At 41.4% G+C, this 21,754-nt stretch overlaps 1 protein-coding gene across 5 annotated transcripts in view; it reads left to right on the forward strand.

Moving 5' to 3' along the window:
- ANO1 (anoctamin 1) overlaps positions 1-21,754 on the forward strand; it is a 141,958-nt gene that overhangs the window by 88,627 nt on the left and 31,577 nt on the right. For 3 of the 5 annotated variants that reach the window (XM_083427603.1, XM_083427602.1, XM_083427605.1), the window contains exons 8-13: positions 2,266-2,331; positions 2,833-2,888; positions 5,092-5,133; positions 8,964-9,028; positions 11,145-11,279; positions 14,359-14,519. In XM_083427603.1, coding sequence (XP_083283729.1) covers positions 2,266-2,331; positions 2,833-2,888; positions 5,092-5,133; positions 8,964-9,028; positions 11,145-11,279; positions 14,359-14,519 — 525 coding nt within the window. The remainder of the gene's footprint in view (positions 1-2,265; positions 2,332-2,832; positions 2,889-5,091; positions 5,134-8,963; positions 9,029-11,144; positions 11,280-14,358; positions 14,520-21,754) is intronic. The other 2 variants (XM_083427604.1, XM_083427606.1) reach the window with 1 other exon arrangement.

The raw sequence follows: 21,754 nt of genomic DNA on the forward strand, positions 1-21,754 counted from the left end.
GTTAGAGGAAACTGTAGAGTTTGATGCATTGGTGGTATGCTTTATACAACAACAGTAATCAAACTGGTTGATTTTGTAACCAACCAGAAATATTCATGGAATCAACCCTTGCTTAAAAGCTTGTGTGTTGCTTTAAGAAAGTAAGTGTGATTTTTTCTTTCAGGAGAAATCAGGTTTCAAGAAATCATTTCCTTTACCTGTGTCTGATCATAGCATTTACAAATCAATTTGCCGTTGTGGTCACAAAGTGGCCTAACAATCATGACTACATTAACAGAGAAAGTGGTCTGATAAATTATATATTCCTTCCATCAGAAGTGGATGTGGGGGTGGGGAACACCAGTGTGCACAGCTTGATTAAAAAATAATGGTTGGGCACTTTCTTCAAATGATGTAAAGTGATGTAATGCCGCCTGGGACTGCATTTTATATAATCCTAACAGTATATCAAAGTGTGAAGTTGGTTAGGATCAACAGCCAATCTGAAATGAATTTCCAAGATGTCACTAACGCCCAAATCTGACAAGACACTTCCACATTTCTCAGTTTTCAGGTGACTGACACCCAGAGCACTTTTCAGCAGATTTCATCCTCGGAACCTTCATTCCGGTTAGAAACATAAGAGCCCCCCAGTGAGGAAAGGCCCTAGCCTAATAGTAGAACATCAGCTTTGCATGCAGAAGATTCAATGTTGAGTCCCTGACATCTCCATTTAGGGCTGCAAGAGAATCTTGGAGAGCCACTGCCAGGCAGCATAGACAGTGGTAGATGTAGCTGACCAATGGTCTGATTCAGTATAAGGCAGCTTCCTATATTCCTATGTGATCCTCATTTGAATGGATTGACTAGCAGCGTCAGTGTAGGGTGGGGGCTTGTCGAACCAGGAAAAATCACTTAAATTAAGTGATTTATTGTGGGGTTGCAGCAATAGATTTTCCACTCTAAGTCTGCCACTTGAGTAGGTCATCCATTGACATTTTGTCAAATCTTTTGTCAAGGTGTGGGCTTGTTGTTCCCAACCCTTTAATGCTTAACAGAAACACTTACTGATTTGTTTCCTGTGGGCGCTGGGAGGGGCAGGGAGCCATTGTGCAAATAATTAATGATGCTAGACAAATGAGCAGTGTTGGCATTTTCTTTCTTCTTCAGAGCATGATCGAAGCTTCTGATGAACTGGGAGCTTTTAGTAACAACTGCACAGATGGTCTTTGGCATTTAATAGACTCAGCCCTTCATTTGCCATCTACAGCCATAAACATAACAATGTGCCAGCAGTGCTTAGGCAATAAAACTTGATTATAATTTTTCTTATGGTCAGGCATTCACCTACACCTTCACTCTTTTAAGTACTCTAAACAAACAATAGCAAAAGACTTGCTTAGCCAAAGAAATTAACTTCCATTGCGGTTTCACTGCTGATAAATTCATGTGTATGTGTATGTTACTCTTTGTACAACAAATACAACAAATTCACCCTCAAGTGAATTCCATGCTTTAGTCTTTGAAGTAAATTGGTTCAGGGTATCCCAGGTTCCATGTTATTGAGCACGAATGCTCTAAATAGTTTGCAGAAGGTTTAAGTAGCAATGCAGAATTGGATGAAATGTTTGTTGCAAGAGGCAACAAATAACTTTTGTAGACTGTGGCATTAGTATTTCTTCTTGTTGTAAAGTATCCTATCAGTGAAATAACTCTGAGAGTAAAAAATGGACTTAATGAACCTAGGGGTGCGAAACTGAAAATATTTCCCCTCACAGAATACATCACACTGTATGTTTTCATATTCCTGTCCAATGCCTTGTTATCATGTCAATATCCACGCTGCTGTTTTCATATTGCTTTTTAATATTGGTTTTGCTGACTAGATCCAAGCCATTGTAGATAGGGTATCAGAATCAGCATGCATGTTTTCTGAGGTAACATGACCCTTTCAAAGTCTGTCAGGTATCCCGTATTTGGAAGCAGCTATATTAATGCCAGCAGCTGTAATGAAAAACACATCCAGCAATCAAATACTGCAGTCTCCAAGAGTCTGTAAGTAAGCAGTTGCTGGAATTCTGTGGCAAGCTAAAATTTCTAAGCGCATTCTTCACCCATTGCAAAATCCCAGCTATACTTCCAGGAGCGCCTGATATATACTCTCTTATTCAATTTCAAATTTTAAAGATGATTCCCCTGAAGAAATAATATACTTCCCTCTGAGTCCCCATCGCACAAACATTGTAACTGCTCAATCATACAACTAATAGACAAATGTGTAAACAGGGCAAGGAGAGGGAAGAAAGAAGGAAACTACCCTTTTAAATAAAAGACGAAAATGTGGTAAATATGGTAAGTATAATACCAAGGTCTTTCCAAAGGCTTTCCAAACAGCTTCTCTAATCAAGCTTAAATCTGATTTTTAAAACTCTTTTCTGTGGATGTATGTGTAAGAGAGTGGGAGGGATGGCTATTATTGACACCCCTGGTGGTCAGCCCCACTGAACTCTCCTCTTTCTGATAACCTCGCCTTTTGCTACTTCCAAACCTATGGGCTTGCTTTTCAAATCCAACTTGAAGCTTCAGGTTGTGTAATTTATTGCAATGACTAAACTCTTGACTCCGCAGCGTATGACTTCCTCTGATTCTCCACGGCTTTCCGTTTCTTAGAACAAATCATGTTTAATAATCTATACATTCAAAAATCTGTGAAGGCAAATTAATGGATGCCGATTCATTCTCTAACAAAATTGCTGATGTTTTGAGAGAGAAATCTCCAGAACTGAAAAGTGGGTTTATGTGAGGGAATTCAGACTTGGAAGCATAAATAGATATCCTCTGTTGTTTTTCCAGGGATCACCAGTCTGCTTGCCAATGGCGTTTACAGTGCTGCATATCCCTTGCATGATGTAAGTGGTCTTGGAATATATTTTATGTTTCTAGAAGCTGATACCAAGAATCCTTAACATGTTAGGTATGAATGACACTATCCTAAACATCTTCAGCCTTTCATGAGCCCAGCATCCTCCCCACTCTGCTTCCATATTACATTTTAGTAATTTCTTCAGGCCAACTTTTTACGGGTGTTGTAACACAAATAATAACTTTCTTTAGCTGTATATGAATCAGCCATAAAAATGACTCAGCAAATGACCTGCTCAGCAAATAACCATGCTTTTGACCTTCTTCTGCCAAGGACACTGGGATTGCTGATACATATTTATATCCGTGGCACCATGTAGCTGGTTTCCTGATCTAAATCTCCTTGACATACTCCTAATAAATGCAACACATGCTCTCAATGGGCAGCTTCTGTTGTAAAGGTGGATTGCTTATATATGACTTGAAACACAGGCTACATATTAAATCATATTTACATGCATCCGGGAGTGGCCACCCTGTTGCTGCATCATTATCAACTATCTAAAGGCTGCAGATTGTATACTCATATTTCACAATATAATTAATTACTTTGGGTGCTTGAAGATGATGATGATGGTAATAATAACAATAACAACCACAACATGTGTTTATTATGTGTGGATGTGATGTGTTTACCCAGCAATATGTTTAAACAGTTTAAATATTAACACTAAAGTCAAATTAATACAATCCCAAAGAAGACTGAGACCTGCTTCTCAGTGATCCTGGGGCTGTACCTGGATCCCTACTTTAGGTTGTCCAGCTTATATTAAAAAGGAATGCATTTCAAAGCTTTGGGTATAAATATTTTTTATTATTAATGTGGAAATCTGCCTCTGGTCCTATTCTTTCATTCCTTTCTGAACTTAAAAAAGAATCACCTTATATTGCTACTGCCCCCCTTTTCCTGTACCAGTTCACCTTGTGACTGCTGTTTCGTGGCTTTTTCAAACCAAGCCAGAGAAACCTGTAGCAGCCTAGACACTCTGTGGAGTTACTGTAGGAGGAGGTCTCATAAGCAGCAGCTTACTTTCATGCATGTGTCAACTGACAATGTAGACACTCCTGTCTACAGAAACTAAGGTGGTGATCGCCAGCATTGCTGTGTTACACCTGTCATTAGGTGACTTTAAAAAATGAAGGAAGGAAATGCTCTTAAAAGGGTGCATTCTTTAGTCGTCTTGTTCTTGTGAGTCACTTCCAGCATGCAGTGGGAAAACTCAGGCCCAAACAACAGAAATTCCTGGATAGGGATACCGATTCCTGGATAGGGATAACCTGACCACTGTAGCTCAGGCATTGGTAATCTCAAGACAGGATAATTGCAGTGCTCTCTATGTGGGGCTGCCCTTCGGTCTAGTCTAGAAATTTCAGCCAATGCAGAATGCTGCTGCTACACTGGTAATGGGAACAGACTACTGCCAACACATGACACTGCTGCACTAGCCTCCTGTCTGCCACTGGGCCAGGTTAGAGGCTCTTGAACTAGAGTGCAAATCCTTGAATACCTTAAGGACCACTTTACCATGAGCACCCCAGATCCGTCACTGAGGTTGTGGTGGGCGTACTATTAGTGGTTCCCTGTGGGCTAGAAGCCAACAAGGGAACATGCCTTCAGTGTTGTGGGTTCAGTTCTATGAAATCCCCTCCCACAAGAAGTCAGATAGGCACCATCCCTCTTTAGTTTAGTTGCCTGGTCAATATTGTGTTCTTTCAGGAGCCCTTTGCACCTGAATGCTTCTCAGATGTTTTACTTCTTTTTCCCCTTCTTTTTTGAGTTTCTCAATTTTAGAGGTTTCAAATTTTGGAGATTTGATTCATGTTTTTAATTGTGCGTGTTTTTATTGTAGTAAGCCGCTTTGAGTTCTACATGGTGAAAAGTGGGGTATACTTTTTAAAATAGATGAATAAAAATGTTATTCCCCCTAGAACAGTTGCCCAGTCTGCAAAGGGAGGGCCTTAGCCCTTGCCAACCTGGTGTCCTCTAGATGTTTTGAACACCTCCCTTTTCTCTGAAAAAAATGGATGACATGAGATTAGCAAAGGCTTGCCTAGGACATGATTTGCTAATTCGGAAGTCGTGTCTTTCTCTGTCATAATTACTGGTCTTGCATGTATACAAGAAAAAAAAGAACACATGTCATTTTTGATTTGTTGCATAATATCTCTTTTCTTTTCTTTTTAAAAAAGGGGGATTATGAAGGTGAACACGTTGAGCACAATGACAGAAAAGTAAGTTGGTACTTGAGGACTCACCTCTCAGAGTGTCAGCTTTATGGGTCACCTCTTGAAGTATGGATCATATGGATACATGTCAAGTTTCGGGCCCAGCCAACCCACCTAACTGATTGCTTGGTTGGGGTAGCAAATGAGAGAGAACAGTATTCTGGAAGCATATTCCAGAATCACAGTCAGGGTGGGAATGTTGCAGCAGCAGGGACATTGTGGCAGATGGTTTCTGCGTGTGTGAGAGACACCACAGCCTTTTCTAAGCAGACTGTTAGAGCTGCAATTTTTGTGCAGATTTTATTGCAAGCAAGTCTCGTTAAAATTATTTCGCAATAAGTCTTCATAGAACAAGGATGTTAACAGCCTTTCAAATGTAAAGAGAAATGAGTGAGATATCAGAATAAATATCCTTAGGATATCAGGCTGAAAACAAGGTTCTTAGTTCCCATGAAACTCTGATTCTGAGACAGATTCCATTGCTGACCTGTTCCCCATTCCTGAGTAACCTTTTTGTTGGTGTTGGTTGTTTCCTATGCTCTTGTTTGTTAGCCGAAAGGAAGCCAGAAAGCAATGTGTACACTTCACGTTCCACCAATTGTAACTTTCAATAACTTTAGCAAGTACATGTGTCTAATAATACCAGACATTATATGTTATTCAGTTTTTAAGTGGCATGTGCTACCTTGAGTAATGTAATGAAAAAACATAGTTGTACTAGATTGCTAACAATCTATTTTAAAAGTGTGGTCTTTTGCTATTCAGGCATTGAACATGATGATACTCAAAGGGTTGGGGTGAGAACAAATGACAAAATCTTACTCCATCTAATGTTGCAAAATCGCTTGAGCAAGCCCTGCCAATTGTCCCAAATGTCATAGGAAATGTTACCCCTTTAAGGGCACATGCCGTATAATTTTCCAGTTGCAGTTTTAGGGTGGTTCTTGCTAATTTCAGAATTCCATTTATGTAGGGGACATTTTCACAAAATAAGCAATTTCTCATTGCTAACTGCTGCGTTATTCATCTGAAAGCTAAATATAACTGAACTGCTGCTCCTTCAGACAGAGGAAGGTATTGTTGTGATTCCTCTGTTCCATTGCCACTTTCTCTTCCCTGCATAAATAGCAGAGGGATTCTCATGAAGGAGATGCTATTATCTGAGCACGCCAGTTGTCACTTTGTGCTATCTGGACATTCAGTCAGAGAGAAGAATGTACTACCTGGCCAAGGATTTGATGCATGCCTCTTCCCAATGCCATCTTCACTTCTTTTTCCGGTAGGGCTTAGGCCTGCATCCTCTGGCCTATTTTCGGTGCCTGGGCTCATTGCCGACACATGAAACAAAACGGCAGCAAAGAGAGTTTCTTTAATAATACACAGAGTGAACTATCCTTACCACAGAAGGTCGCTTCACATGCTCAATTTTATCCTCAGGTGTGAGTCACCTGTGTGCCACATATTCACACTTCTGGTTAAATGTGAAGGGCACACATGTGCAGAAATGTAGAATCTGTGCCTTTAAAATATTAAGAAACAGATGATCACCATATTCTCTCAAGTATTTAAAAGAGAAACATGCCAAATTTAACAGGCACATACTCTTCCTGCTTTAACGGCCCTGGCCTCTCTGTGGAATGATGCTGTTGCTTTAGGCAGCTGATTCTGGGTGCCCTGAAAGGACACCACATTTTTAGCTATTTAATTTACCATTGTTGTATTTTTACTGCCAAGCTTGTGTTGTCTTTGGTTTAATGTTATGTGTGAATGCAGCCAAAGAGGCTTGCCACGCAGCTGTTTAAGAGCACATAACATGAGAGGAATATGGTAGTGCCTTCCAAACAGCATGAGTGAACATGCAAAGCATTTTAGGAATCAAAACTTTGGCTAAATTTGGGTTATGGTTTATTTTTTAAAAAAAATGCTGATGGATGAGCAGCAATTTACATAACTGAGCTTCAGATTAGATCATTCCGCTCAGAGGAAATCTCAGTCTTGCGAAGATCCCTGGTATCTTTGTTATTACTTGGCTCCAGTCAGGGTTCAAAGCCTCTTTTAAGCTGAAGGCCAGAACATACTGGCCTCCCCCAGTAGTTGAACAGCATCTCAAAAGGTGGAAAATGTTGGCTTCCCAACATTTTTAATCCATTTTGTGATTCCATAATAAATAATTGAGAGTTTAATCAGATGTAGCGTCAAGCTCTAGACACATTTGCATCTGTTTATTAACGCTCTTTGCTCTTGTCGGCCCTTATGAGATTTTGCACATACCCCACAGTGGTGTAAATCCAGACGAACTCTGTGACCTTAAATATCCGTGTTGGTATTCACCCTCGGTGCACTTTGATTTAAGAACAGAAATTAAAATGTACTGTTGCTCCACGTTGTAAAAGGTATAGTCAGGAAGTTGCTCTGATGTGTCCAAGTCAGCATTGCTACTTCCAATAAGCCTGCATAAGGTTTCCTATACCAAATGCAACTCCTTTATCTGCCACCCAGCAATTGGGAAGAAAAGCATCGCTCCGCTAAGTGTCCGCTTGCATAGACAGATGTGGTGGAACATCTCTTCCATTCGGGCCATTTCCCCACACTACTGAGCAAGGAGGCCTCATTGCCTCCTCATTCAGCTGCAATTTTTCACTCTGCAGATTGCAATATAAAACCTTCAATTATGAACTATGAATCAAGTGGTCAGTCCAAAAGTCCGAAATGAAAAAAGTGTTACAAACACACAGAAGTAACTGAAACACTTTCCTTGACATTTGGAGTATTTGGTTATTTCAGAAGTTTAATTTAAGAACTGAGATTAACTGCATGCCAAGCATAACAAATTCATGATGGTTCTCTGATTTTCATAAATGCTGTAGTGGCGAGATCTCCAGAGTCTCACCTCTACCGCAACATGATAGGGTTGTGTTTGCACATTCTACTGCCATAGCTTTGGCCCAACTGACCTCCAGACTTATCCCTGTGTCCTGAGGAGTTTGGATGTAAATTCAGGGAGGTAGTGTTTGGTAGTGAAATGCATACCTCTGTGGAATATTAAAACTCACTGGCTGTAATCCAACAAACTTGCACAAATCAAAATCAATAGCCATCATTTAAAGGGGTGTTGAACAAAATTGAGGGTGGGGCAGAATTGCAGCAATCAACAATAACGCACCAAGCACAAATATTGTTATTTTTCTCCCTGTCATTACACAGTGACAAGAATAATCGATCTTTTAAAGAAAGAAAGAAAGAAAGAAAGAAAGAAAGAAAGAAAGAAAGAAAGAAAGAAAATGGCCAGCTCAGTTTTCTCTAATTTTATGGGTTTATACTAATAGTGGTCTTTATTTGATTTGGCTAACATCGTGGTAAAAAAAAGAAGGAAAGAATAATAAAGAAGGATCATTTTGTCCTACTCTTAGGTTCAGTGTGCATCCTTCATATAGTGCATAATATTAGTTCAGAGACTATGAGCCAGGTTCTTTCGTCTTAACCCACACTAATAACTCAAAGAACAAACATCCTCCAGATCTATTAAGAGCCTTTCTAGTATGTACATTGCTACAAATCATACATCAAGGCCGCTCTTGCCTCCCGCCCTCCGCCCCCCAGCACCTTTATATCTGTCTGTTAGTTCTCTTGTAGATTAATACAAGAAGCTGTCAGTGAGCCAAACCATCAAACTCATGTTCAATACTTAATGCAAATTATATGTATTGGTGGATTAAAGAACATAAACCCACAAGATGGTGACACCAGAGGACAATGTGAACTCTGTAGTGGAAGCAAGGAAGGAACTGCTTGCTTGCAGTTTTAGTTTTAGTTTTAATTTTAAATTTCTTTTACAGCTCCTGTGTGAGGAATGGGCAAGTTATGGAGTCTTTTATAAGTACCAACCAATTGACCTAGTGAGGTAAGGAGAATGTGGTCCCTCATTAAACCTAAAATATTGCCTTGCCCCTTTCCTCCAAATGTTTGTTTACAGCTTGAGGCTCAAGAGAAAAGTCAAACTGCCCAGGTCATATGTTCATCCTCTCTCTGTAGTCAGTTTGACAACCAAGAGTGGTTCTAAATGCAGGTGGCACTGTGGTCTAAGCCACTGAGTTTCTTGGGCGTGCCAATTTGAAGGTTGGTGGTTCAAATCCCCATGACGGAGTAAGCTCCTGTTGCTCTGTCCCAGCTCCTGCCAACCTACCAGTTCGAAAGCACACCTGTGCAAGTAGGTGCCGCTGCGGTGGGAAGGTAAATGGCGTTTCCATGCACTCTGTTTTCTGTCACTCTGTTCCATTGAGCCAAAAGTGGTTTCATCATGCTGGCCACATGACCCGGAAGGCTGTCTGTGGACAAACACTGGCTCCCTCAGCCTGAAAGCGAGATGAGCACCACAACCCCATAGTCACCTTTTACTGGACTTAACCGTCCAGGGGTCCTTTACCTTTTTACCTGGAGATGCCTGGGACAGAAGTTTCTGCATGCAATAATGTTCTCTATTACTGTACTGTGATCCTTCCACAAACTTAAGATCATGCTTATTTTGTTTTAATTCAATTTATAGCCTACCTTTTCTCCAGGCACATGCGTGGTTATTCCCCCACACTCAGATTTTATCCTCACAACAACTCTGTGGCATAGATTAGACCAAGAGATAGAGACTGGTCCATAGTTACCCAGTGAGCTTCATAATTGTGTGGGGATTTGAACTCTGGCCCTCCAGGTCCAAATCCAACAATCAAACCACTACACCATGCTGCGTCCAACAATAGGAGTGGAGAAAATGGGATCATGGCTGGGGAGGAATGGCCTAAACTTCCAGAAATTGATGCCAAACTGACACTCCCCCCCTTCCCACATTCCTAGTATTTCATTTTATTTCTTAAAAAATGACAAAACTGCTAATCACATTTTTAACACAATGTATAGCAAGGCCCCAAAGGTAACAAGGCAGGTAGCAGGTACTATTTTGCAACTCCACCCTTTTCAGCAATTCCCAGGGAGATGCAGCTTGGGAAAAACCTGAATGCTCTGCTACCACCACCAAATTCTAGTGACACCACCTTACTACAAAAGGCTGAATGGAACAGTATCCATTAGCAATATACTTTGACTTAATGAAAGCTTCACTGGAAAGAATCAGCCAGGGAATATATTTTTCTCTCTAACCTCCTACTTCATTTTTTTTTCAGCTTTTGGCCAGACACTTCAATATATTGTGCAGCTCCATTTATCACATTCATCTGCACAAAATAAAGGAAGACTTTGTTAAATTAAGACTCTACACTTAGAATCTGGGTTTCATTTATTGCTTTTGGAACAGGAGAGTCTGTGCACTAAAAGGAAAGATCATTTCAGACATGTGTGAGGGAAGGAAATTGAAGGCTATTGTTTCTACTTAATGGCAAACCACAGTTTGCTGTAGTGTCTGGATTTTGCAAACTATGCTTTACTTAAAGCAGGCATGGCCAAACTTGGCCCTCCAGATGTTTTGGGACTACAATTCCCATCATCGCTGACTACTGGTCCTGTTAGCTAGGGATGATGGGAGTTGTAGTCCCAAAACATCTGGAGGGCCAAGTTTGGCCATGCCTGGCTTAAAGGAAACGGTGTACTGTGGTTTGCCACTAAGTGGAAGCTGAGCCTCCCAATCCCCTTGCCTTGCACTTGGGGCAGGGAGGAAAGAAGACATGCCTTATTGTCCTCATAACAATAAACCATGGTTTATCATTGTGTCCGAACTGAGCCAGTGTGAGGAGATCCTCGCCAAGCCTGTGGTGACCAAGATAGCTATAGAAACAGATCAGCAAAGCTGCCTGATAAGCAGGAATGGATGACTTACTTGGTGCCTCCAGTCCTGGATCTGTTCCAAGCAGCATGCAGACAAGAATCCTCCAAGGGGAAATGCATTCCAACTAATCAACAGGGCTTATTTTCTCCTTCAAAGTCAACCCTGCTGTGTGATTCATAAGCTTAAGCATGGTACAATTTAAGAAATAGTAAACATTGCACAATGTTTCCCCTTCAATGTATTTCAGAAAGTACTTTGGTGAAAAGATTGGACTGTATTTTGCCTGGCTTGGCGTTTATACACAAATGCTTATTCCAGCTTCCATTGTGGGGATTATCGTGTTCCTGTATGGCTGTGCAACAGTGGACGAGAACATACCAAGGTAACATACACATTTGTGGGTTTCCATCTTCCACGTGTTCAAAACGTCCTCATTTCCTCTTATGACACAGGCCATGTCCAGTCTGCTCAGTCATGCGCAGGCATGAAATAAGTTTATCATCTGATTACAGCTGTATGAACTGTGCAGGTATATTAACTTCTCGCACATAGCTAACACTGCTGAACTCAAGATAAATGTATAAATAACATTAGATGAAAGTATAAGCGTTAGCTTATTTCATGCCTGTTGATGAGTCTTGTACATATAAGGGGAAAGTACTGCCCCAAATCCAGAGATGCTTATATACAAAAAACTATTGAGTGCTAATAGGTACTCAGCTTCCATGCACAGAAACTGCTTGACCATTTCATAGATGGGAGATGAATTAATTTTGAGTATCGAAATATCTACACCCTGCTGAAATTAGAAGCACTAGTAAGCTTATGCCAAGAACAAACTTAGTTGGTCTCTAAGGCACTACTGGACAACTTTTTTATTTTTTTTATTTAGCTTGTTATATACAGTGATATTCTCTAAGAATGAGGCTTCAAGGCTCTGTATGCATTTACCTGGGAGTAAGTTCCATTGAAGTCAATGGGACTTCTGAATATACATACAGAACTGTTCTGCATGAGGTCCAAAGCTGATAAGATGGGAGTTTTACTAACTTCACTTAATGATCCATTATATGTAACTTGCTGCCATCAGTCTTGAAAGCTTGCATACTCTGACACCAACAGGTCTTATTCAGGAAAAAGATATCAGCTTACTTGCCTTATATCTCTCAAGAGTCACATTTTCTGTGGCTGCTTTTTAAAGCTTTCAGATCTTTAATTGAAAATAGATCAATATAGGGTACAGGAAATAGAAGGATGCTAATAATGTATATTAGTTAAGTGCTGCAACTTGCGACGCAGTTCTAATTTATGGGAAATGTCTGTTTTTCCTCAACATTTTTGTTTCCTTGTGGTATCTGGCTGATGGAATCGCTGCAAAGATTAGACGTAAGGGGTTCAGAACTTAGTGTGGCATGTGGGAGGAAAGAGTTTCCTTAGTATAGACCAGGCATAGCCAATGTGATGCTCTCCAGATGTTATTGGCCTACAAACCCCGTCAGTAAGAATGGCCAATGGTCAGGAATAATAGGAGTTGGAGTCCAGAAACATCTGCACTGGCATCCCTGGAACTAGTCTTCTGAAATGTCATTCTCTGAAGTAATCCAGTCCAGAATTCTAAAAGGTGTCCAAATGCATAGCAAACAAACAAATTACCAAAATACATAGTAGATCACCACTTAACCCTTTCCCCCATGACTTCTCATATTCCTTGAAGCATGAGTTTGATTCTAATGGTCATTTTTATTATTAAGCATCATAGTTCAAGAAAAACGGTTACACATTGGGAGGAGTTCTGGAGAGGCTATGAGCTTATCCATACTTGCTCTTGTCCTGCTTCTCTTCCCCAGAGAAAACTGCTCTCTAGTGCTCACTCAGAACAAACAGCAACCCAATTTTCCGTGGATTGCTGCTTGTTCTGATTTAAAGCTAAAGAGCGGGTTTTTCCTGGGAAAGGAGAAAATTGCCCAGCCCCATGCCTAGAAAATGCTGGTCAAGTTGAAAACTGCTTGGACGTATGCTAAAAAGTTGAAGGGAGTGGGTGTCAAAAAAACCCTCAACCAGCCTGGAAATGCTTTTCTCCTTCTGCAAATTGAAGAGGACTAATGGGATGGGAAATGCGTTTTGCAAAGCATTCTGTTACGTACACATGTTTAAGGGATGGCACTGAAAGCAGGTCTTCAGAGAGATGTGCTGCAAATTAAGCTCTGAGTCCATGTATACTGCGTACATTTGTACATAGTGAGGGTTCCTCTGAAGTCTGTTTCCAGAGAAGGCTCACCCTTGCCCTGTCTTCCTCACTCCTATAGAAATGCCTGCCTAAACAAGTTCTTTGTGCCATGAAGGTACCAGGAGATAGGAGTCAACCTGGGGCAAATTCCATTGAAATGCCTAAACTGCCTTGACTTGTTTACTTGCTATAATTCCTAGACGGAGGGAAATTTAGTGATAGGCAATGGTCTGGTACAGAAATAATTTATGGAACATGTACGTAAATGGAATGAGAACAGGTTACAGAGCTGGTGTTTCCTCCCTAGCCGCAATGTGAATTTCTTCCTTCCATCTTATGGCTTTCTATCTGCATTGTGCTAGCCAAAGTTAACATTAACCTCAATTATCTTTAACTGGTGTCTGGAGACCATATTCATACCCTGCTTTCAAGCTCTGGTTAAAAGCAAACGCTGGCCAGTATTAACCAGGGTTAGTGTCAGTGCAGCAGTAGTTAATGCTGAAAAGGGAAGGAAAAGGAGAATGCAGGGGGCGGAGGAAAGGTTGAGGGAGAGCACAATTCTGTGGCCTGTCCCAGTTTCCTTAACTGTTGCTACATGTTAGATTATATTGGCCACTTTACATTGACACTGGGCCAGTATAGCTCAGTAACTACAACAACACTAGTTGCGTCTCAGGAGAATGGAGTAGAATGTCTTAGGGCACTGGTGTTCTGCAGGCTCCTAGGTGTCCGGAAAAGACATTTCATGCCCTAAGCATACAATATTGTACCAGCACAAAAATACTGAGACCAGTATGACATCACAAAATGCAGCAATAGCAGAGCCACACCAGCATAATAGACAAACATTTAAGGGCAGAGTCTCTATAAAGGAATCAGTGCTGTTTCCCTTCTTCCTTTTTTTGTACTGTAACTTCATGCAGCTAATACTGTCATATAGGCTGCATATACACTATATATTTAAAGTGTACAAAGCTATAGCTCCCAGAACTCTTAGCAAACTTCAGTTCTCAGGATTTGGGGTGCATGTTTTCAATGTATGGTGTATAAACAGCCATAGGTAAGTCTGAAATGAGGAGGTGGATTCATGAAAAGAGCTTTTGGCAGGTCAGTCAGGTGAATATACAATCTGTATAAATTACAGATTGGGACCAGGGGAGAAGCAGGACAAGAAAACACCAAGTTTGAAGAATGGTTTGTATTTACCTGACATGCACTGTTTGTTTTCCCTCAGCATGGAGATGTGTGACCAGAGGAACAATATTACTATGTGTCCCTTATGCGATAGAACCTGTAGCTATTGGAAGCTGAGCTCCGCTTGTGCCACATCTCGGGCAAGCCATCTCTTTGACAACCCAGCAACTGTCTTCTTCTCAGTCTTCATGGCTCTGTGGGGTAAGAATGTCTGCACGACTTTGGTTGGCCCGGGCATTGGCTGCGGTTTTTAATCTGCTTACTTGCGGAAGGAAACAAGCAGGAGGATAAATCAGTGTTTATACAATTCAACAGTTAATTATCTGTAGATCCTCCCCTTTTTTCCTTCTCCCATAAAACTGCCACCCTTATATTTATGTTTTGAACTGAAGGTTAAAATAGAAAGCTGCTTGGATGAATATAAAATGAAGCATTTGTCATAAAACTGCTGCATGGCATGTATAGATAGCATTAAGGGGATTGCAGAGCATGCCAACAAAATCTATTTGCAGACTTGGCTTCCAAATTAGACCATTGGAGCAAAGATTTATTGTTGGGGGGGCCGTTCTTATAGAAATGGCCTTTAACAAAGTACGGTTGAATAATGACCAAGCTGCTAAGTGCATTAGTGTTATCAATAGGATGCTGTTTGTACCTCTCAAGGTGTCCTTTTATTTTTGAGGGGCATCCCACTTTTGCAAAGAGCCTTCCATGATCCAGGTACTGAGATGCTGTAGCAATTGAAGGCTATGCACCAAGCGGATTGTGTAAAATGGCAAAAAACAACAACCCTGAGATCTAGCTATTAAAATTCAAAAAGAGTAAGGATTTGCCTTCATAGCATGACATGATCCTGAATGTGCAATGGGGGATCTTGCACATGCATTCTCACACATGCAACACATACCTGGGATAATGTGATATGAATGTTTGCACATAATGAAATCTATTACACCTATTCCAATTTGGAGGTGGTGTTGAATGCAGTCCATAAGCAAGATGCTCCCATAGAACTGTATCACCATTATTGCCTGGGTGGGTTTCAGTTGTTGCAACCTGAGGGTATAGACAAAGTACTTAAAGACATGTGGGCCACTAGCACTTGTTTGCACGATTCTTTCCTGTCTTGGCTGATAGTATCTAGCCATTTGGCTAATGCTGTCTCCACCCCTTCCTTGTGTGTTTTTGCCTGGCTAAATTGTATTCTTGGACGATGGCTTCTGCTTGCCTGCATGCACCATGGACAGATGTTTGTCTGAAAACCTCTGGCTTTTGTATGGCCAAAATAAAGACTTGTGTACAAAAGTAAGAGTCACATCCATTCACACCCAGATTCCCGCCCCCCCACCCCCCCAGCACACACACGTGGTTAGGACCCCAGATCACCTGGTCTGGGCTGATGAGCTGTAGCTGTAGAAAAAGTGGGATGGTGGCAAGGCATGGTAGTGCAACTGATTTCCACTGTTGAAAAAGGGGAGTGGATTATGGAAATGGAAACAGTGGCCCGGGAGGACTCAAGGAAAGCCAGTGTGGAGTCAATAATGTAGGAATATTGAAGAACACGTATGTAGCAGCAGCAGGAGGAGCAGATGGTCTAGTAGAAATCCATTATAAATGCACTTTAAAAGTGTCAAACACTTGTTGCTGCGTATGCTTGCAAGAAGGCACTTGTCTAAGATGTCTGCACCCTGTTGCCCCACTTTCAAATATTAGATATATGGAGAGTAAAGTACAGCAGCTTAGACAGAATTTGCAGCAATTATTCTTACCCTGCATGAAATTGTAGTATGGTGCTTGTGTTTGTTTTTAAATTAAGATAATTGCCTGCCACGTAGAAAACTTTTTCATTATTGATGACATGTATTATGCCATTTGATATGAGAAATGCAGTTCAAGTTTCCATTTGCTCAGCTGTACAGGGAATCAATTTTTTTCCTATTAAAATGCATTTCAGTCAAGTTACCTCTGTGAGAGTTCAGGACCTGGCTTCTTCCACCGCCACCACCCCTTTTGACTAAATCATCATTTTTTTTATACTGCTAACACACACAACTGTATATTTTACTTAATAGGAGTGGGGTGGTAAGGGGTGTCTGTGTGATAATGGCAAGCTGAAATATGGACTGATGGAGTTTAGATTTAATTTTATACTGCAGTCAGCAAGAGGGAAGCCAAAAAGGAAGGAAGATGAATCTGAGCAAAACAACCTATGCCACAGAGATCGATGATTTGTTATCATGTAGAGTGGCTTGTCACATTACATGTATTGAGAAATGTGATATATAAGCCAAAGCAGAATGTCGTGTCTTTAAATAGTCTTATCCCTTCATCCAGGCAATCAAATATCCATTCTCTCCCTTTCACCTTTCCCTCCCTTTCCAATACATTTGCAAGTCCCTCAGTCTAGTCTCCAGATACTCAGAATATATGATACACTGAAAACAGCACTCCTCTAATCAGAAGTGGCCATTGCCTAGTCTATTAGTCAAAACAATCCTATAGACCAGAGTGGGGAAACATTAGCCCCCCCCCCCATGTTGTTGTTGGTTTGAAATCCCATCAGCTGCAGCTGTTGAATTCAAGAAGAAACTGGGCTGAGTCTATGGTTATTAAATAAAGATTCTTATTTTAGAGTACTTTCCACGTCCACACTTGCATACAAACTGGTGTTCCACCTTCCAGAATTGTCTCTAAGCCCTGTGGTGGACTAGTCTAGGCTTAGGCCAGAGAGCATTCTGGAATCCTGGGTTGCAGGGATGATTGTAGGGACAACCCCGGTACATTTTCTGTTTTTAAAGCAGATTTTGATCTCGTGTTATGCTACTTTTCTCCACAACCGTAAGTGCTAAAAATATTTCCTGCTGTTATTTTTGTTTGTTTAGGGAAAGAAGAGACTATGCTATCAAATTTTATGTGGCTTGGCATGAATTATATGGCCAGGCATCACTTTGACCCTTCTCTCCTTCTCCTGTGACAGTGGAGAGCAGTATCTCAAAATCACTATGAAGAAGTGTGCATGCATACGAAAGCTCATACCAATAACAGACTTAGTTGGTCTTAGTTGGAATTATTTTATTTATATGTTTTTTATTTATATGTTATAGTTTTGGAGCTTCTTCATTTTGTTTTTTATTATTTTATTTTTACAGAGACGGATTGTTCAGCTTTGTGTTTAATTTTTTTGCCATTGGTTACATTGGGAAGTCTGTATGTACATACCCATACACACACTGTATTGCTAAGTTGGCTATTTCTAGCACAGGGCAGTCCAACATGTGACCTGAGAGTAAGCAAAGCTCAGGGTTTTGGAAAGGAGACGTGAGGGGCTCTGATACGGTCCTAGAGTCCACCATTTTTCCTTCCCAAAGCCTAGTTAGCACTTTCCCAGCTTTGGGAAGGAGGTGGGTGCACTCTGGGTACCTGCCAGAACCTTGCAACTTGCTTAACTGGCTTTGGGAAGGCAGCATGAAGGTTGGGGGTCATCAAATTTTGGCCTCGCTTCCGCCCCCCCCCCCTCACGTGTGCACAGCAAAGTAGCATGGGGCCCACAGGTCTCATGTCAAAGTACTGTTGCAGTCAACTTTGTGTGAAAAGTTGGACCACCCTGCTCTTGCATAAAAAGAGGACCCAAATAGTTTTCTGTGTTTTATGTCATTTTAACCATGGTGGTTCAGCTGCAAGCTAAGCATTGTAAGCTAGTGCAAAGGGAAGTCAGATTTTTAGGGAGTATATATGAATAGAATGTCAAGCTCAGTAGCTAACAGACTAAATTGCAGTTTGTAATCTAGTAATGAAAATCCTAGTCCTTGTTCTTGCCCCACACTTCCTCTCTGATATTTGCTCTCTAAAGCCTTTCAAAAAATTATGTTGCTATCACTGTGACAAATGCAAGTCTTCCACGTCCACCTTGAAGAGACCAACCTCACAAGTATAAAATGGAAGGGAAACGTGTGTGTCATTTTGAGCTACTTGGTACAGGGCAAGATTTTATCTTATTTTTCAAAGGGTATGTATGTCTCTCTAGGTCTCTAGTCTAGTACTATCCATTCTGACTTGCAGCAGCTCTGCACGGTCTAAGGTGGAGGCTCCCATTTTCCCCATGAGTCTGCTTTGAGCTGAAGCTGTGCAGGGAGCGTACTTGGGGACATTCTGCACTCAAGCGCATTCTCTCCCACTGAGCTATGGTTTCAAGTGGCAGCCTGATGGTTTGTGGCTGTGCTCTGTTCTCTGAGGCCATGGTTGCATGACATCATGACAAAAATGCATGCACAACCAGTGGTTTGGAGAGTAGGGTTTAAAAAAAATGTTTTACTGCATGGTCCACACCCAAACACAAACATCCAGCTACAAAGACACATCCTGATCATCTCCTTGGACCTAGCATATCTGCATGTTAGAGAGTGATACAGTTCCTTTATGGCTTTGTAAGCTAACGCTGTAAAAGAGGGATTCCTGGTAGAAAGAGAAGTCTTTCATTATCCATAATTCTCACTTTATATGCATGTACCATTCAGCAAGTATACCAAGCATCCCCCAAAAAGCTATCAACAAGCTACAGAAAGCCAAAAGCACCATTTTAAGGATTATACTTTTTATTATATATAATTATGATGTCAGTGTGCAATGAGTTTCCAAGATTTATGCACAGGAGATACAGAACAGATTAACAGAACTGAATAAAACATGATTAAAATATGTTGGCAAATTCCCATTGTTGCTGCGTAATTAAGATACGTGGAGACCTTGCCTAGTTCCTCCCATTTTCCTTTTCTCAAGGGTTTTACTGGGATCTCAGTACAGCTTGTTGATCACATCTGTTAGCAGTCACTTCGGAGCAATTCCCCTGGGGTTAGGCTTTCTCAGCACGCTTACTTCTTTCACAATTACTTATTTACTGTGTAGTGCTGGTCTGTTCCCAGTACTCAAATCCATGTCCCCAGGGCCTTCCCCAAGCTCAGTGGCACATAGATTGATGTACACAAGCTGTGTTTGCTGCAGCTTAAGAGTTGTCGCTGTGCCCCTCCTTTATAGTAGCGTCCCCATTGAAAATGAAATTATAGCCACACTCTAGGTTCCAGCGCAATTACTGCTTTACATTTCCTTCTTTACATATTTTCTTGTAAGTCATTTGTCCAGTTAAGCTGAAGTGCTTGGATTTAAGATGATTTCACCTTAAGGAAATCTGCATAAGTCCCAAATAGTGCTGCCGCTGAAATTTGCAAGTAATGGAATTGAGGATTGATGCAGAGGTTCCAGCAGCCCCAAACATATTATTGCAGCTTCGGGCTGACAATTACTTTATCGGGAAGGTTTTCCCTGTGATCACTCATTGCAAATGCTTAACAAAAATTCAAGGTTTTATTAATATTTTCAAACAATAGGGGGGAAACCCAGATAATAGATTGCCCCTACAGTCTTATTTTCATGAAGCGAGGGGCTAACCTGCAAGAGGTGGGTGCTCCAATTCATGTACGTATGTCTTATATTTATATCTTGCCTTTCCTCCAAGGAGTTTGAGGCAAGGAGTCATCCAGCCTTTTGGTGTGTGTTGTCAGCAGTACGCTGGTGACACACAGCTCTATTTCTCCTTTACATCTGCAGGTGTGGCAGTGGATGTGCTGGACTGGTGCCTTGCTTCAGTAATGGATGAGAGCCAATAAACTGAAGCTCCATCCAGATAAGACTGAGGCACTGGTACTAGGTGGTTCCCTAGGCTGGATGGGTGGAAGATTGCCTGCTCTTGAGGAGGTTACACTCCCTCTGAGGGAACAGGTACATAGCTTGGGGGTGCTCCTGGATCGCCATTGTCACTTGAGGCCCAAGTGGCCTCAGTGGTGTGGAGTGCCTTCTGCCAGCTTCGGTTGGTGGCCCAGCTATGCCCCTATCTGGACAGGGAAAGCCTAACTTCTATGGCCTACGCTCCAACAACCGCTAGGTTGAATTACTGCAATGCGTTATACGCAGGGCTGCCTCTGAAGACGATTCAGAAACTTCAGCTGGTGCAGAATGCAATGGCCAGATTGCTCACCAGAACAAGACGGTTTGAGCGTATAACACCAAACCTGGCATAACTGCACTGGCTGCTGATCAGTTTCCAATTCGAAGTGCTGGTGTTGACCTACAAAGCCTTACACGACTCAGGGCCTCAATACCTTAAAGACTGCCTCCTCATACAAACTAACCCAGACCATGCACTTGTCATCTGAGGCCTTCCTCTATGTCTCCACTCCCAGAGAGGTTCAGAAGGTGGCAACAAGGGAATATAATGTAATGTGTTTCTAAAGTTGCACACCTCCCTGAGATCTTTTGATAAATGGTGGTGGTGGTGTGTGTGTGTGTGTGTGTGTGTGTGTAATAAATAATTTATTGCTCCTACTATTTACCCACCCTTCACCCTAAGGTCCCAAGACAGGTGACAACAATTTAAAATATAACATGCCAAACAGTTTAAAACAAATTACTATCACAAAAGTGAGGTAGGTTCCAAAAAGACACATCTCAGGTGTCAGAGAGCAGGTTCTTCCATTCCCCAACATTGTTCTCACAAGAAATGATGCTTTAATTGAAATGCTTAGAAGCGTATAAAGGTTTATAAGTTTCTGAGCATTCTCACAAGCACTATGTCAAATTCTAGAGTTAACCCAGGCATAGGCAAACTTGGCCCTCCAGATGTTTTGGGACTACAATTCCCATCGTCCCTGACCACTGGTCCTGTTAGCTAGGGATGGTGGGAGTTGTAGTCCCAAAACATCTGGAGGGATGAGTTTGCCTATGCCTGAGTTAACCAGTCAATCAGTCAACCTGCCTATTAGTGAGCTAGATTCCCTGAAGTCTCCCCATCCCTTTGCCTGGCGTAGGAGAGAAGAGGGGCTCTGTGACCCATTTCAAGCATGAATCCAGATTTGGGAAACATGGGTCTGGGTTGACAAACAAAATGGACCACAGCTTTGGTTGCAAGTGGGGGCATTTCTATTTTGAGCCATCCTCACCCTTTGTACAGCTTGAATATTAAACCCCTCTTGAAAATTGTGGGTTAATAGCCCAGAATTCCTTGCTTGAGCCTCCATGGATGCTAATCGCTCATGAATAATTGGGAACACTTATGTTTAAATGAGATTCCCATCAGAGCTTGAGACAAGTGAAACACACATACACAGCCATGGGGAGAGGAAGGCAGATTCTGTGGAATTGGCAAAAGGAAAAAGAGTGGTAAGTTGGCTGAAGGCTTAATGGGAGCTGAGACATTTGTCTGGGGATCTGGTATGGCATAGTGAATCTTCTGCCTTTTAGGAGTGCCTCATCTTATGTACTGCTTATATATTTGTAAATAAAGTCAAGGCAACTTTTATTTTGTTTTATTCCTACAATATTTGTAAATGAAAATTGCAAAAACATCATTAAGTGTCCTCTCGTGTTTAGACTTACTAGTAACCCAA

This window comes from Podarcis tiliguerta (assembly GCF_965153285.1).
Source record: "Podarcis tiliguerta genome assembly, chromosome: 1".
In the NCBI taxonomy this organism is placed as follows: domain Eukaryota; kingdom Metazoa; phylum Chordata; class Lepidosauria; order Squamata; family Lacertidae; genus Podarcis; species Podarcis tiliguerta.